The following is a 16,933-nucleotide window of genomic DNA, read 5'->3' on the forward strand; positions in this document are numbered from 1 at the left end:
AAACATCTATTTGTTCCCACTTGAGGTAAATATTGTCCAAGGGAGAAATGAGGGGAGGGAAAGCAAAGATAGGGTATCCATTGTAAACGGGCTGATGGGAGTGCATACAGATGAGGGAATGTACAATGGACCCAAGGGTTTTTGTTTTAGGATATTCATTTCTTGCTGTTGATAGTGGACTATCAATATGAAAGCAGACGCTTACAAATGGTCTTTTATGAAAACGTATTTTCATAAAACAACAAAACGCACAACGATGCTGGGAAGGTGTTGTGTTGTTTCATGAGAAGAAACTAAAATCAATCTCTTTGACTTGACTTGTCATCATAACTTTCCCATGCAAAAATGGCTAGTGATTAAAATAAACAACATACCTCTGCATTAGAAATTAAAAATGATCAATGAACTTCACAAGATGTCCTGAGTGACAGTGGCTTTTAAATGCTGGCACGTCCATTATTCAACGTTTTATACATTCCCTGCCTATTGCATGTTTGGTTATTACTTATTTTGTCTTATACTTTCAGTTGCTATGTCAAATTGTATCTGCCATTATGCACTGTTACAATGCAAAATTCTGTTGTTTATTGTTGTTTGTGTATTAGAGAAGCTAGTCCTCAAATTCACAGTGGCAGTGATTGTAATATTGAACAATGCTGCACCCTAGTGGATGTAACCACAATTACACGCAATACCAATTACCTCATTTATTACCTTTATTTTAATTTTAAGGTTTAGAAACAGGGCTTTATTGTGTAGTCTCAAAGGCTTTGTGTGACTATATTTTATGTTGTAGGTTATATTACATTATTCCTTTGACAGCCTATAGCAGTCCTAGTTTTGTGGCTTGTTCTGTTGTCTTATATTATTTTAATTATTCATGGCATACAATGACAAAATGGTATTTTAATATATTACGATATCAATGATACTTTGTTTGATAATAATATCATAATTTTAAGTATTTTGTTACAATAGTACAGATTATGTGAAGACTATTTTTCTTAGCATGACTGTCTGTCTCTATTGATTATGATGTCCCACGCAAATTGTCTTGTCACAGGACTGCTGCGTGGGACATAAGCAAGTATTTCAAGTCCAGCTTCAACGTTATGCTTAATATAATGCTTGTGATAGTATTTTTGACTCAGCACTGAAACCTTTACAAGAAAATTAAATCAGTAACAAAGTCATAACGTCAATTACAACTGATATAGATTTATTTTCTTTGAACATAATTCTAAGGAATAGCTCACTCAAAATGAAAATTTTAAACCTGTTTTACTTTGTTTCATTGATAGATGAGCTGTTCTCCTGCATACAGTTAAAGTGAACGGAGACCATGGATTTGAGTTCTGAAACGTCATAACAGTGAGTACATACACAACAAAATTTTGGGGCAAAAACAAATAATTGTACACAAAAATACATATTTACATTTTCAAGTATTTCCAACGCTATCTCTTGCAATACATTCAAAACAGTCTTAACAGGATAAATAACTGAAATGCAAATGGCCCCTCAAGGGGTATTAGTAGCAATGCACATTTCATTGTTACACTGAAATTGTTACTTCTTCAAGTCACGAAAACTTCAAGGTCACCATCCAGTTTCACGTCAGGGAGTTTAAACCTGCAGTGTGTGATTTTGAACTTGAATGTTCACCCCACGGATTGCACACGAGACTGGAGCAGATGAGCATTGGCGCTTTTATCCAGTTCCTGAGAACTCCTTTCTGCTTTTATTCAGATACTTAAAAAGTCACAGTGTCAGTCTCAGCCACCAGGTGACGTTGTTTTCTGAATCCTTCTTACAGACTTTTCAAGTCCTTTGGTAAAAAAATGGCTAACTTTTCCGCAGTATGTGTGCGTGGTTGCATTCAGTGCCACCTTCAGGGGGGACAAGAATGACTGCAGAAGATCCTCTCCGAATATGTACTGCCAGAGAAGAAAGAGTGAATCCAGATGTAAACATTGCGGAATGTGAAAACTGTGGTCGGAAGTTATGGCTACTTGCATCTGCGTCAAGGTCTAAAAATTAATTTAGCCAAAAACAAAGTTGGCAGATAACTCACCTGTTCAAAAGCCTGATACACAGCTTTGAAAGCTGACTGTTTGTCACCGTGAAACACTCCTCGGTTGCCGTGTAGCGCGACCACACCCTCCTCCTCGGCCGGGACGCAGTTGCTACCGTAGATGCAGTGGTCGGGACGGTAGTTCCAGTTGCAGGGGAAAATAAACAGCATCTCTGTTTGGACACACACACATCCGTTACTTAGACATGAAAAGCCATAAAGCTATAGAATGTAACTTCATGCAAGAAATGCTTACCTGGATTGTAATGAAAGATGATGTTAATGAGATCTTGGTCACCCCAGGTTATATTAAGTTTATATTTCTGTAGTAGAGGCATTAGAAGCTCATTCCAGTGAAGACCAACAGGTGTCATATCATTCTGTTCATAAACACAGCAGAACGTACACAAATACAGGGTTAAAGTATGTAAACAGTTTATAAGTCCCACAATGTAAAGAATGTAAGTAAAAATGTAAAAAGAGCTTTGTCACCCTCTTCTGGACTACAATAAAATAGCATGCGACCAAAAGGACCCAAGTAAGCCCAAATAGTGGTCAAAATTTAAACATCTCCTGTTAGTTCCTGTTGGTTGTAAACAACAACATGTAAATGAACAGCATTCTCCCTTTGTGGGCCCGCCCTTAACCTCACCTTGAATTGCGCCATTCGCATCCGGGTCAAATTCATAAGCATGACACCAGAGTTGATGCCGGTTTTTCCATAATATGGATGACGGGAAAAGCGACTGTACCAGCCTATCCGAGGCTCCTCGTGTTCTGGTGCCATGGCTACCAACTGAGTGGAGTTAAATTGTGCCAACATGTCCCAGATTAGCTCCACGGGCCGGATGAAGAGGACATCAGTGTCCACATAGAGTAAGGAGTCAACATGTCTCAGGATCATCTGTAAGGGACAGCAGGAAATGCAAAACGTGTGTTATTTTCATGAATAGCATGAAATGCATTAAGTGAATTTTGCATTAAGTGAATGCTTGGCTGAAAAGATCTTTAATCTAAAGATTAAAGTGTCTTTAATCTAGATTTAAAATTGGAAGAGTGTGTCTGACCCTCGAATAGTATCGGGAAGGCTATTCCAGAGTTTAGGTGCTACGTATGCGAAAGCTCTACCCCCTTTGGTGGATTTAGTTATTCTAGGTGTTATCAAAACTTAATGAAGTTGTAAATGAAGTTGCCACTTCGGCATAAAATTTACATGATTTTTAACACCTTGGGAGGAAAAGCTGTAGAGCATTTTCAGATGTAATCACTGTAACCTTTTCAAACATTTTAAATGCCACTTCTGCTCCAACAAAAAAGAATTGCAGTAAACAGCCTATGTTGTGTTTTGGATGATGGTTGACAACATTGGATGTTGGTTTGCTGGTGTCCCCCTCCGGCATATTAACCAACGTAATATCCTTGGTCATTAACTAACTAAAGGCTGTGCTGCTTGACCAATGTCAAGTTCTGCATGGGAATGCTGTTTTACCAAGTAGACCAGAATCAAAGCAGCATTAACAAGCCGGTCAATCAGCATGGACATTTTCTGCCATTACAGTAATACTCACCGGTAGAAAGAGTCTCTGTGATGCACACGGCTTGAAAAGCTGACTCCACTCTTCATGGTTCTCACGGGTGAATGAAATGGGACGAACAACATAGCTGAATTTCAATGAAATGAAAGCTGGCCAGGAATCCAACTGTATAAGAAAAAGATGGATTTGGAAATGGTCAACCTTTTCTTTTCATTTGAGACTGCTTAGCAACTTTAGTGTTACAGTATTGAAGCTTTAAAGGTTCGTGTCTTGACCTATAGACATGCAGAAATTAAACAATATAATCATACTGACTGTTGCTTTAATGTCGGCGTGCAACCGATTCTCTGCAAAGATGTGAAATCTCATGGCACGGCTGCTTAGCATGGCTGCGGTCTTAAGCATGTTGACAGCTTCCCCGAGTCTCTGTCCGCAGGCCACCACTGCAAGGTGCATCAACGTCTCGTGCTGTCCAGCAAAATTCACTTTATGTTCAACATCTCTGCAAACAGATTAATCCTTAACTTCATTTTGAGCTTGGCTGATATGATATAAAGGTGAATGGATCAACCCTTCCCCCCAAATTACACTAGATGTTTAGGGTAATATGTGATAACGTTTGTTTTTGGATTTGGACGTGTGGATGAGTAAACAAACAAAGATCACAGGAAGTCAGATCCAGCTGTGCGCCAATCATCACAGTTAGATTTAGTAGCCTAAATAAAATAAAGATCTTTTTTATTTTGAGTTTAACAATAAATATATGTATTTACCGACATTAGATGAGATAATAACGGTTGAATCCATTATAATTTTCCCAGCACGGACACTTTTGTTCACAATGGCTCATTTCCCCACAAGCTTTTAAAAACAATCACCTGAAACACAGGTGTGCGTGAGAGAGGCGTGATTTGACAGCTCGTGATCGGTTTCAGTACTCTGAAACAGTACTGCTATTTCGACATGGTGTAATGCCACCCCTCGACACTTCTATTGAAACACTAAAGGTAGGTGTGTGCATATTCCACCATAAAGAGTTTCACGAGTCAGTGTGGAATTACACGCGCTGCTGCTGTTGTCACGTGCATCGTTTCCCTTTCATGTGCATTTCACAAGTGTTGGACGCTTCCTGTTTTCCTGACTCCATAACAAACCGCTGTTTCTGCATGTCAAATATTATGTTTTCGTACACAATGTATTTATGACTTCATTTTTTTCATCGGATGCGCGATACGACATTGACAATCAATCAAAATCCATCTCAGTTTAAAGGGCTCGCCCATTTAAACTCTAAAACCGCAGCACGCGAGCTTAATATACAACGTTAGTTTATATCAGTTGGTTAGTTATGTAACGTTAGTTAGGAATTCTTGTAGTTGACAAACACGACGCTTCCATGTTGGCATCAACACCGCGTAAACGAGCACATCACACAAAAGTCGTCATCGTTGTAAATGCCGTACGTCAAACAGGCTAATTCATGCAAGATATCTAGATTGACTAGTAAACAAATGAATAAAAAAAATCCTATTACCCGACTTTGTGTGACCCCGCCGTTGCGGGTCGTTGTTTTGCTCCGTTAAAGTTCTTCGCAGGCGCCTCAACTTCCTTTAATCCGGCCGAATAACTTTCTACATCGTATTTACTAAAAACAAACAGCAAAGAGAGAAGAGCGATAGCCATACACAAGCCAAATGTACTAACATACATCCGCATTTTACAAAGTATGGGCCTTGTCTTCACTTCAGATGTGGACGGGGTGATTTGTCCGTACTCGCCCATTGACGACCACCACCACCATCCCCCACAAACAAGTTCTGCCCCCAGAGGCGTGAGATAGACCCCTACAGTGCAGTAAGATTTTTAGTGGTGTTTTATTGGTTCCCATCCACCAGATAAGATCCCACCAATGAAACCCAAATAGTTATAATTTCCAACAAAACCAATACAATTCCCATTATAGCCGTAAAATCTATTGGTGTGATGTTTACTGGGCTGTAAAATGGCCGTACTAGTAAGCTTAAACAAAGAAAGACGAATAAAAACAAGTGCAAGTTTCTTAAAGATAATGATTCAAACATGTTGTTAGGGTTAGCCAGACACTTCAAATTTCCATGTCACATGAATATTCAGAACAGTTGGAGAGTTCTTTATACCCTTACATGAACTGGCCATTGTGTTCTTGACTATCAGCAAAATTTGATATGAATAAGGCATTAAATGTTTCCTGGTGTACAAATCGTGTCTGGTTAGAAATAGTTGTAAAGAAACAAAGCATTCCATTGTATTTGACTGAAGTCAGATGCTAGATATTGCAAAACTCCTCATGTTGTGGTAAAAACCCAAACCTTTTGAAGGCCAGTGAATATTATTCTCATGCATGTTACAGAGAACAGAAACTGCCAGGTTTTAACAGACAACTTCAATTCCCATTCCCCTGAAATGAAATGTTGACGACAGGAGTCTAAATCTTACATTTTATTAAGAGATATTTCCTATACTGCAATATATTTATATCCCACTGTTCATCATAAAGGAGGCAATGAAGTCAACATCTTACAAACACATTCTTTCATTTTTAGTCATAAATGTAATGTTTTTGTGGAATTAACAGAATTATATCAAAGATAATCTAACACAAAACAATGCTGGTAGAACAACTGCCGCACAAGTGATGCGATCTACCATGAAGTGTCAAAAAAATGAAAGAAAAAAGAACAAATCATCAAACAATGAAAATTTGCTTTTCAAGGTTTTTCCTTAAAACCATACCAAGTACCAGCAGGTGCGAGAAGCAATTGCTAAAGTTTAGTTTCTGTCACATTTCTTAATAGATTTACACTCACCCTATAATGCATTTAATGTATATGAAAGTTACAATATGCAACTGGAATGCCAGTAATGCAGATACAATTGCATTTGCAAAAATGTTCCAGTTGATGCAACACGTTTTGAACCACAAAGCTTGTCTAGCTTCAGGCCTGATTCCCGGGAATACTTTAACAGATTGTGACTTTAAAAAATTACAAAAGCACGAAACAAAAGTAAAGAGAAGGATGTGTGTCATTGTCTAAATCCTAAACACTAATCTGATTTGTAATTCTAACATGTTACGTTGGTGCTGTACATAAATGTCAAAAATGATTTCTTCAGTTCGTTCTGTATTCATCAAAGTTTCTTAAAAAGTCTACAATTTAGCTGACCTATTGGGCATTGTAACAAACCAGTTAACATCCGGTTCATATCATCCGGTTCTATAATTGTGGAAGTAGTGAGAAATGGCATGTATTGCTGGGTTAAGTCTGTGCCTTGGTAAGTCTTATCATATGTATAAGCTTGATCCTGTGTCTGTCCGTGGTAAAATAGATACACTGAGTGCAGGACACCGGAAGTAGCGTTCATAATGCAAGGGTTCCTAGTGAGACTCCCCGTTTATTGATGAACCCTCCCCTCGTGGGGATGAAGATCTGGAGATCCCCTTTTCTGTGTTATCCGAGTTGGATCCGCTCTGGCTGTGGAGGTCTCCAGAAGTTGCGTTGGAGGAAGAACTGGAGGAGGGCTTTGTTTTCTCCTTAAAGTCTGTTATGATAACCGTCAGGTCTCCCACTGTTACTTCCAGATGCTGAGCGCTGCTCCTGTCCACATTTTTTAACCTGGGCCTGTGGGGCAGAAAGCGAACAAAAACAGATCAGACCTGCTTGTGCAGTAGCGTGTAAAGCACTTGCGGTAAACAGAGTTAAATGGGACATTTGTGACTAATATTTCAGATGTGTGCTCATAAAAACCTGTTTGTCACTAACAAGACTAAATGAGATGCTCTACAATGAAATATCATATAAAACAACATCTTAAAAGGAAATTTAATTTTCACAATTTAATGAATTCTGATGTTTTAATATATTTTGTTTTTAAAAAATTTATAAATACAAGAGACTGTATCAGGGTGCATCACCTCATTTTCTTGTGGCTATTCTTTTTCACTGTCGATTCTTTCTCGCTTTTGTCTTTTTCCGTCCTCTCTTTTTTTTCTTTCTTGGGCTGTGTGGGTGAAGCAAACTGCTGTGGGACTTGCTGAGCTGCCAGCTGGGAAACGGGACGAGGCTTCCTGTGGAAAAAGACAAAGTGAAAAAATAGGCAAGATAAGAGGCGAGAAAGTGAGATATTTCGAATCAAGCTGAAAATTTCTTGGTGAGAAGGACTACGTGGGAAAAAGCAAGTTAAAACAGGCAAGCGTGGAAGCTAGGTTGAGAAATCTTGCTTGTGTGGAGTAATCTGAGAAGAATGTGTTTTCTTAACAGCTGAAAAACAGCAGCAAAGTCACTCATTGGTTTCCCCTTAACTGCAGGAAGACACAAACACTGGAAATTCATAGTCAAGTAAAGCAGAACTTCCATCTTTGTGTTTCAAAATGCAACCGTTGCTGTTGTTCAGTGTCAGGAGTTTGCTCAATGATGATCACCATGCTACGGCATTGTGGGCGGTTGCTTGGATGCGGTTCACTTTCTAACATATTGCTATGTGGTTGGTAGGGTTTCCCTTGTAATGCAAGCAAATGAGATGTTTTCACCCATTTTACTGTCAGACAGACTAAAACAAGTTTTAATTAGAAGAACATTTGATTCATGTCCATAGCACAAATAGGGTTGGGAATCGAAAATCAATTCCAATTTGGAATCGGAATCGAAAGGCTAGGAATCGGATCGGAATCTAAAGGAATAGGAATCGGATACTTGAGATTAAAATTTGAATTCCTCTTATCAATTCCTGTGTGCATATTATCAGAAAAGTACATGCGTTGCATGATCTGCTGATATCTCAATAAAAGCCCTTATGAAAATTATCTATATTTTTTTACTATAGTAAGCATAGTTTAGCTATAGAATTTGCATTAAAGCACAGGAATCACAAATTAACCATAGTTGCATTATAGTAACTGCAGTTTAACCATGATGTAGTTCAACTATGATAATACAAATTGTAAAAAATCAGAAAAGGTGTGTTTCTATGTGTAAACATACACAAAACGGTGCTCATAAATATATAAATATATTTTGCAAACAAGTCAATAAGCAGGCTAAATGACCATACTGGTTGACATCTAAATGTTTTACTTCAACTGTGGAATCGAAACTGGGAATCGATAAGAAACTAAATCGATAAGCAGAATCGGAATTGGAATCGGAATCGATAAAATTGAAACGATTCCCAACCCTAAGCACAAATAATGCCGGTAGTACAACGTTCACATTTACTAACAGGCGTTGCACTTTATTTATTATAAATGTTATAGAAATAATGGCCTCAAATAGAACAAAAAAAAAAAATAGAAATAGGAAATAGAAAAAAGCAACAAAAGCTACAAATGTAAGGACCAATAAGCAAAAGCCCAAACATTTCATCTGTCCTACAAACCACTGTTAGGGAAACATATCACTTTTTACGTTCGCATGCATCAGTTGTTGCGTCCCTATTAACAACCTGACAGCTGCAGCAATTGACCCTTCGCTAAGCCACGCCCGAAAACCGCCACAGGCCAATTGTGGTTTAGCAACCGTAACTAGGCGCGGGAGGTCTGTCAAGCTTTCGAGCGAGGGAAACATGCCGAAGCGTTGTGCGTATGGATTGTGTAAATCTGATAGCCAGTATCCTAAAAGTTTGGACGGGGTGGTGGAATTTTTTCCCTTCCCGAAACCTAAAACCCAAGGGGAGAAATGGCGGACGTGGATCAAGCAGTGTGGAAGGCCTCATTCACAACTAAATGTGGGACATTGTAAAACGCTTAATGTGAAAAACGCTTAACGTACCTAAACAGCGATCAAGGAAAACCAAATTTCTGTCAAACCTTCCTTGTATTAAACACTTGCTGCTGCCGCCAAAAGAACGAGCTCTTGTTCCGCGGACAAAGTGAATATCACGTTAAGCGTTTTCTCCCCCATAGAAGTCCAATATAAGGAAACAGCTTAACGTGTCGTAACGTACCTAAACAACGCACTGTATTATCTCATTTATATTTCTGTCCCTTTTTATCAGAGCTTTTAGAAACATTTGTGCTGTTTTGTTCTAGTTTGCTCCACAGGCTATTTAGCTTGAAGTAAAAACACTGAAGCCAGGAGTTAGCAACTTTATTGCCTTTCAGCCTCATTTCTAAATTTGGTTTCAGACAGGGCATAAAGAGGGCCCTACTGCACTTTTTAACACAATGCACGGTGGCTTTTGAAGTATTAATTACAACTAAAATGACAGAAATTTGTCTAAGCCACGTTAAGCTGTTTTCTCTTATAATGGACTTCTAAGGTGAGAATGCTTAACGTGATATTCACTTTATCCGCGGACCAAGAGCTCGTTCTTTTGACAGCAGCATGTGTTTATTAGAAGTAAAATTGGACAGAAACTTGGTTTTCCTTTATCGCTGTTTAGGTACGTTAAGCGTTTTTCACGTTAAGCGTTTTAGAATGTCCCACTAAAGGTCGACAGGATTAACAAAAACACCTATGTTTGCTCCAAGGTAAGAGCACGCTAATGTTAGCTAGTTAGCTAACTCAGCACATCATTGCTTGGAAATAATGATGGTTCTTTGTTCATAATGCATATATCTGAACGTAAAATAATATGATTAAAGGCAAGACGGAAATTTGTTTGTGTTGTTGATGATGTATGGCTCAGCTCAGCATCTCTGGCTCTTGCCAGCTCCAAGGCCTAGATTAGACCCACGATGTGTGAGCAGTAGCCTGGCGCGCTACTAAAATATAAGCGGGAGAATGTTATCATTCATAGGCTTTAGCTTCAATTTTGATTAAATTATTTTCTAATCGGTTGCATATTATGTCGTGGATATATCCCTCGAATGCACACTGCAGTCCCTTTTGTCTTGCTCTCTCAGATATTTCACACGTTTGCCAAAAATGACTAATTATCTCCTTGGGAATGTCTGACACATGTGCATACACACTGTAATACACTTGCGAGGCGCGAACGCTTGACAGGCGTAGCAACAGTAACTAAGGAGGGCGGGGCTTAGCGAAGGGTCAATTAGAGATTAGATCTGCGACTGTGAAATAAACTACAATCATACTGATCTGAGATCAGTGTGCAAGAGCAACTCCATCAGTAGAACAGGCCTCACGACAACAAGGAGGTACTGTACAGAGGTTGCGCTAGACTTTTAAATGAAGGCCAGGCTCGTAAAAAATCCGCCATAATCTATTTTTACCCGGCACTATGGTGCAAGGTGATATTACGTGCTAATTAGCATGTTTGTGACATCATCGCGACGTACATGCGTTCTTTGAACTTACTGTATTCTAATACCCAATAAAGCCGAAGTGGTTTACATATTTAATGTTTCTGTTGTCAGACAGACATTCGAATTACAGACAAATGTTCATATGTCCAGTCAGTAACAACGACAGGTGCTTGTACACGCTGTTTTGTAATCATTCATTTCATTAATTCACTTACAAGTAACTTTATGCTGCTGTTAGGTCATGAACGGAGAAGACGCAGAGAGACATTTTTCCACTCACTGAAAGATACGGTTTATCCAAAATTACGCTAGTCTTCGCTATCGCTCTCTGAAGGAAAAAAAATTGTAAACACCGCACGGTTGTGTGTATGAGAGCACGCGTCGAGAGGGTCTGACTGAATGACAGATGCATGCTTTGCAGTATCCGATCCAGAAACAACGCCACAAACAACATTAGAGATCGTGCTGTGTTATTATAAAAAGTGCAAAAAGATTTTAAGTTCGTTTTGAAACTATGGCGAAACAAATGAGATTGTGGCGGGCCGTCATAGTCGCCTTGTTTATACACGCCCCTGGCTCCGCACCGTAAGTCTCCGCTGATCCCGCGTGAGTTTTCCTGAACGGACGAGGCGTTTGAGTAATGAATGGGAAACATACATGATCGCGTCCCTACGATCATGTTCTGATAAGAGGGAGTGACTGGATGCTACCAACTCGACAAACAGGGGAATTACAAACTGCCCTCATTGTAATCCGTCAAAATGACGGACGGCCTTCAGATTTTACCATCACTGGTATAAAAAATACGTCAATGACAGCGAATTTTGGGTTAACGCGACCTCTGGTACAACAACCATCACAGTATCAACAGTTGTTACCAAAAGCAACTAAATCGACAGAGAACCCTAAAGTCCAACCAAAGCATTTAAAACAACTGTTTTTTAACTTTGCTGTTGCCTGCTTTGCCAACACAAGCACGCTGATTTTACAAACAGCTTCTCAGTATCTGAAGCGCTGGTGCAATGTTTACGCTTTCATCCACAACCCCCGGGAGCTTCGGGAATAGCTAATGAAGTTACACATTGTGAAATTAGGACATCTAGAGCCTTAAAGCGGCGCAGCCAAGAATCGGTCATTAGCATTGATCCTGAGCCCAGGGCGAATGAAAACAGTCATTATTAGATGCTGGTCTTCTGCATGTCAAGACCTGGCAGCCGGCTGTTGGTGCTTAACACCCTTCACATTCGCTGTTGTTAGGCTCTTTGCTCTGAGAAAATCAATGAATGACTTTTGTGATACATTTCCTCTCTGGCGGAAAGAATACCATTAATGCTGATCTTGCTTATTTCTCAATCCTCTTTAATAGGGAGAGAGATTTTGTGAAATTACTTGCACGCTCTTTTGTCTCGCATGTTGGGACTTAGCCCTGTATAATCCTAGCTAGTAGTTTGCCTTTCTCGCCTTTGCAACGTTGAGATAATATGTGGAGAACAATGCACAGATGGCTGGTCAATATTGAGTTTATTTAACAATGAGTGACTGTACATTATCCGCTTTATTACACAGCTGTTTTTTATCTTAAACTTGTCTCATAAAATATTTTTTAATGACAATAATAGTTTTATATAAGCAATAATCTACTTGCTATGAGACACCATGCTGTATTGTAAATTGTAAATATGTATTTTTAAAGAAGCTTTTATGTCAACAGAAGTTCTTGGTTAAGAATCCCTAACGCAAAAACTAAATCTTTCCCGTATACGTGTCAAAACAGACACAAGGGGCTGCGTCTCTCATCAAAGCCAAGATCCTCTCAGATGTGTTCAAATCTGCATGTTTGTCTAATGGTGTAATGACTGTACTGGGAAGGGTTGTGTACTCATGGGCTAAATTGACGGGAGGGGACACCATGATTAATGCGCTACACTGTGTGAACATGCAGTCACATACTTCTCCTCGCATCTCTTCACTGCCAAGCCCCCTGTTTGACAGATGGTCCTTTGCCTCCCACCGTTCCAGATCTCCCTTCCACACTGCTTTCTGCCGTTCTCTCCAAGCATTTGCTTTCCTTTAGCGTCTCCTAAAATCCAACATTGCAGTTCTGCATTGCTTCCCTCTGGCTTCAGTTTCCAGGTCCCTTCTGCTTTCATCGAGGCCCCAGAACTGTGTCTGTATCAAAATGAGGTCAACCCATTTCAGAGAGTACACACAGGATATGCCCCTCTGCAAACTGTAGTCAGAAATATGTCTAATAAATAATAACAGACTCTTGTAATTATTCCATAACGTGGCTGTTTTATGTGGGTTTTGGTCTATTTGGCAGAGGCATGCTGGGAGGGCTTTCTCAGACTGCATTAGTTTCGCCTTTTTGGGCAAAGAGACGAGCGATGGCAGCGCTGCACTCTGGGATTCTGCACACATGCAATTAGGGCGAATTTCACATGCTGCTTTGCTCCTTCAAACCACGGTGCAGTGTGAGGATGGGTCACGACGGTTGACTATCTTATTTATTTATTTTAAACTAGTCTATCACATTACAAGTGTGTCTTGAGACACGTTTCATTTCGCTGCGCTCATTCTAGGCATTTTTCAAAGCTTCTTATATAAACTCCCCTAAGAAATGTGTCCCCCAAGGGGTCGGCTGAACCCGAAACCAGTCTAATAATACCGGCCTTCCTCAAAACGGGTTAGTCAACTAGTCATTCAAGCAACGCGTTTAAAAATGCAGAACCTGTAAATTTGTTTTGCGCAACTGTATCCATAGTGCACGTGCACACGCACACTCGACCATAAAGAAAAATGACTGAAATGCTCGCTATAATCATTCATAATAGAAATCGTTCATTTGTCATCACCTCACCGACACTGACATGGGTCTGATGATGGGTCTGATTCTCTCTGCGATACCCCTATGGAGCGCACAGGTTATGTCAACAATTTATAACTGACTGCCTTAAATTTGTAATGACAACACAGACATACATTACTGTCAAGACAAATAGAACTCGCACGCTCGTCTGGCAAAACAAAACGTAATGCGTTTTTTCTTTGCTCAATCTGTCATCGTGAGGGGCTTTGAGTAAAACCGGCCCGGTCTAAAGGGGGGCATTCTCTCTGTGTTTGTGGTAATTGAATGGTATAATACTCTCTCCTGCAGAGAGCCAGGGGCAAACAGTGTCAATATGCTGAAATTAGACGTTTGCTGGCTGGTTTGGGGTCAGTGAGGCAATGGCCTGAAATGGTCCGCATGAAGAGATCCAGCTTCATCAATTAACTGTCAGTCTGTCAGCACGAGGTAACAACCGGGTAAACAAATCAACAGTGAAAGCAAATATAGCCAATGCCAAAGAAACGCTACAGAGCCCATTTGCTCGGGAGTTTGTATTGGGATAATTTCAGGCTGGGTTTGTTTGGGAAAACACAGTATTTGCTCTTTTTATACAGCAATTCAGTAAAAATCTACATGCCCTATTGATGTCTTTTAACCCGAATTATGTATTTGGTGGGACAGCCAACAAACGTGCTTTAAATTTACACTTGTCATTCGACGGCACGCATGACAAGCAATTTTAGCATTCATTTGCCAAGAAGAACAATGTTAAAAAGCAGAAATCAATATAAATGCCACATTGTTTGTGTTTATGCATACAAGTGCACTATAAACATAGCATAAAGCAGAAGTACAAATCTTCGAGTCGAGTCTCAAACTCCTACAAACAGAAGAACAAACAATGCTTTACACTACCCTTTTCCCAACGCAGTCACTTGTAAAGTAACGACCCGTAGCTATCACACATTCAATGGGACATCATCATTAAAACCCATCATTTGTGGCCGTCTCAAAGGCATTATAACAGGGCAGATTTGCAATCATGGTTTTATTTATGGACACGAGTGTCCGTGTGTGCGTGCGCATCCCGATATGATGATGCCTCCCTTTGATGACAGCGTTCTTGATTAAGCCATTGAATGCAAATGAGTTCAGGCTGTCTGGACGCCAGCTGCTGTGGTGACCTGGACGAGTGACAGCTCCCCACCCCCACATAAAACCTCCGCCTTCCCACACACGGTTTTGCAATGAAAATGAACATTGGTTGGCTCTGTTATGATACCTTAATTTAGCAACTGTAATGGATCTGAGACTTACGATTCAAGCGCTCAATGGTAATTAAGCCTTTATAAACACTCCACCGTGAAAAATGATCGTTATCTGGTGCTGGTGAGAGCCGAGGTTCATCATCATCTTCATAAGCATCTGTTCTTTTCCATGTTGCGAAATGACGATGAGAAATGTTTTACTTCCTGGCCTGATCTCATCTTAATGACATAAGGGAAATAAATGATTACCGACTCTGAAACCCTGAGAGTGGATTTATATAACAGACGAGCTGAAGGTGAGAAAATACGAGCCCATTAAATGTTCTTTTTCTGATGAGGTCATTAGAGCTCTCCTGGGTCACTGCCAGTGAATAGACGCATTTAGAAAACAGGGAACGGCATTACCAAATGCTCATTTTAAAGCCACAATTGCTTTTTGATTGCAAATGATCAAGATTACAAAAACGCCGGCCTTCACAACCTGGAGATTACACTGAATCTATGACTGCATCTAGCTACATTTAACTGAACAATAATGAATCTGTGTGCAATAGCTCATTTAAACATCCATTTGACTTCTGAAAATCTAATCAGCGCTGCTTTCTAAACCCACAGTGAAATCATTTACCGAGATCATTTTGCGACACACTGATTTATGCAGTATCCCAATGTGAAAGTACAGTGTAGTTATTGCTTATGGGCTGTGCAAGCAGCCAATGCCTTGCAACTACTAATCTACTTTAAAAAAAAGTAACAATACCTTCAAAAAATTCAAATAATGGGAATTATTAGCGGTACACCAGACGTTTAGTCATGTCAGTCTCATTTGTCGCTTACGTTACTAACGTAAACCATAAACTATGTAATTAATTGTTAAAACGTGTTCAAAACTCTATGGCTATACCGAGACAGCATTTCTGCCATCGCAGGTTTGAACCTGCCTAGGATGCCCAAATTTACTTTGACATTTGTATTAGCTATAAATGTAAAACAGACATTTTAACAGTATGCGTGTTGGTTGATACTCGAACCCATGGCTTCTGCGTCGCGAGTTTAACGCTCTGCCAACTAAACTACAGGAACATGTATGCTTTCTAAAATGCTTTCTAGGTAGGCAACTCGCCACCATTTGAGGTCAAGTTCAAATATAATTTTCCTAAGCAAACACTGCGATGTACTCACCGCGTTGACGTTCCCTTCCTGACATCGCACATCATGCATTTGAACGCTTCGGCGCTGTTCTTGAACGTACACACGCTGCAGTCCCAGAAGCCGCCGTCGTCGGAGGAGGGCTTCGCTTGCCGTTTCGGCCTTCAAAAAGCAAAACAAATAGACAGAACATCACATCTCGAACTGTAGAAATGTCCGACACACTCATCTCGTCTTATCCACGCACAAAGTCACGATTCCCGCCCAACAGAAGCGCGGTTTTAATGGTTTGCTACTTTAGGTTCGTCAAACAGTCGGTCCGCCATGGTGGCCACTCTGTTGCGTCTTTCTCATTCACACGCACTCAGCCTAATGGTCTAAGATTATCGCCTCGGCTGTGTTGAAGCCACGGGCGTGGAAGTTTCTCTCTGTTTGTTTTTACCTCGTCGGACTTCTCTTGTCTCCCATGCTTCGGGAAGTTTACGCGAAGCGTTGAAGGCACGACCGCCTCTCGCGCTTAGCCGCGATGCGCGCTCTCTGTTCTCTCGCGCGGCTCCCAGCTGTCGTAGAATCTACAGCGCGGCGGTGGTGGTCATGTGACCGGGTTACGCCAATCCGGCGTTGATTTATTTTCTCAAAAGTCAGGGCCGTCGGGTTTACATACGAATTGTGCTTATGTTTACCCTGTGTGTGTCCACTCAATGACTGGACATTGGGTGATCACGAGGCTTAGGTAATTCACCCCTCCTAAATGACTCCAAGGCATTCGTCCTGCCAGACAAGTAGAAACGCCTTCAGCATCAATATAACCACTTCTTTCCATATTTTAAATTG

General features: G+C 40.3%; 2 protein-coding genes across 3 annotated transcripts; both read right to left on the reverse strand.

Moving 5' to 3' along the window:
* Positions 1 to 1,212: 1,212 nt before the first annotated feature.
* Positions 1,213 to 5,409, reverse strand: gxylt1b (glucoside xylosyltransferase 1b). Its single transcript, XM_057324374.1, has 7 exons — positions 5,144 to 5,409; positions 3,925 to 4,111; positions 3,643 to 3,774; positions 2,727 to 2,978; positions 2,331 to 2,454; positions 2,075 to 2,247; positions 1,213 to 1,937 (listed from the first exon to the last, which is right to left on the reverse strand). The coding sequence occupies exons 1-7, from the start codon at positions 5,389 to 5,391 to the stop codon at positions 1,776 to 1,778; spliced, it is 1,278 nt and encodes a 425-aa protein (XP_057180357.1). The 5' UTR covers positions 5,392 to 5,409; the 3' UTR covers positions 1,213 to 1,775.
* A 343-nt stretch (positions 5,410 to 5,752) lies between these two features.
* yaf2 (YY1 associated factor 2) lies at positions 5,753 to 16,678 on the reverse strand. 2 transcript variants are annotated; one of them, XM_057324463.1, is made up of 5 exons: positions 16,542 to 16,678; positions 16,133 to 16,261; positions 12,803 to 13,021; positions 7,562 to 7,714; positions 5,753 to 7,268 (listed from the first exon to the last, which is right to left on the reverse strand). In XM_057324463.1, exons 1-5 carry the CDS (start codon positions 16,565 to 16,567, stop codon positions 7,025 to 7,027), a joined length of 771 nt encoding a protein of 256 aa, XP_057180446.1. In that variant the 5' UTR covers positions 16,568 to 16,678; the 3' UTR covers positions 5,753 to 7,024. The 2 variants fall into 2 exon arrangements, with proteins under 2 accessions (XP_057180446.1, XP_057180447.1); XM_057324464.1 differs by lacking the exon at positions 12,803 to 13,021 and having other exon boundaries at positions 6,052 to 7,268; positions 16,542 to 16,676.
* Between the last annotated feature and the right edge of the window lie 255 nt (positions 16,679 to 16,933).

The sequence above is a fragment of the Triplophysa rosa genome, linkage group LG24, assembly GCF_024868665.1.
Source record: "Triplophysa rosa linkage group LG24, Trosa_1v2, whole genome shotgun sequence".
Classification (NCBI taxonomy): Eukaryota; Metazoa; Chordata; class Actinopteri; order Cypriniformes; family Nemacheilidae; genus Triplophysa; species Triplophysa rosa.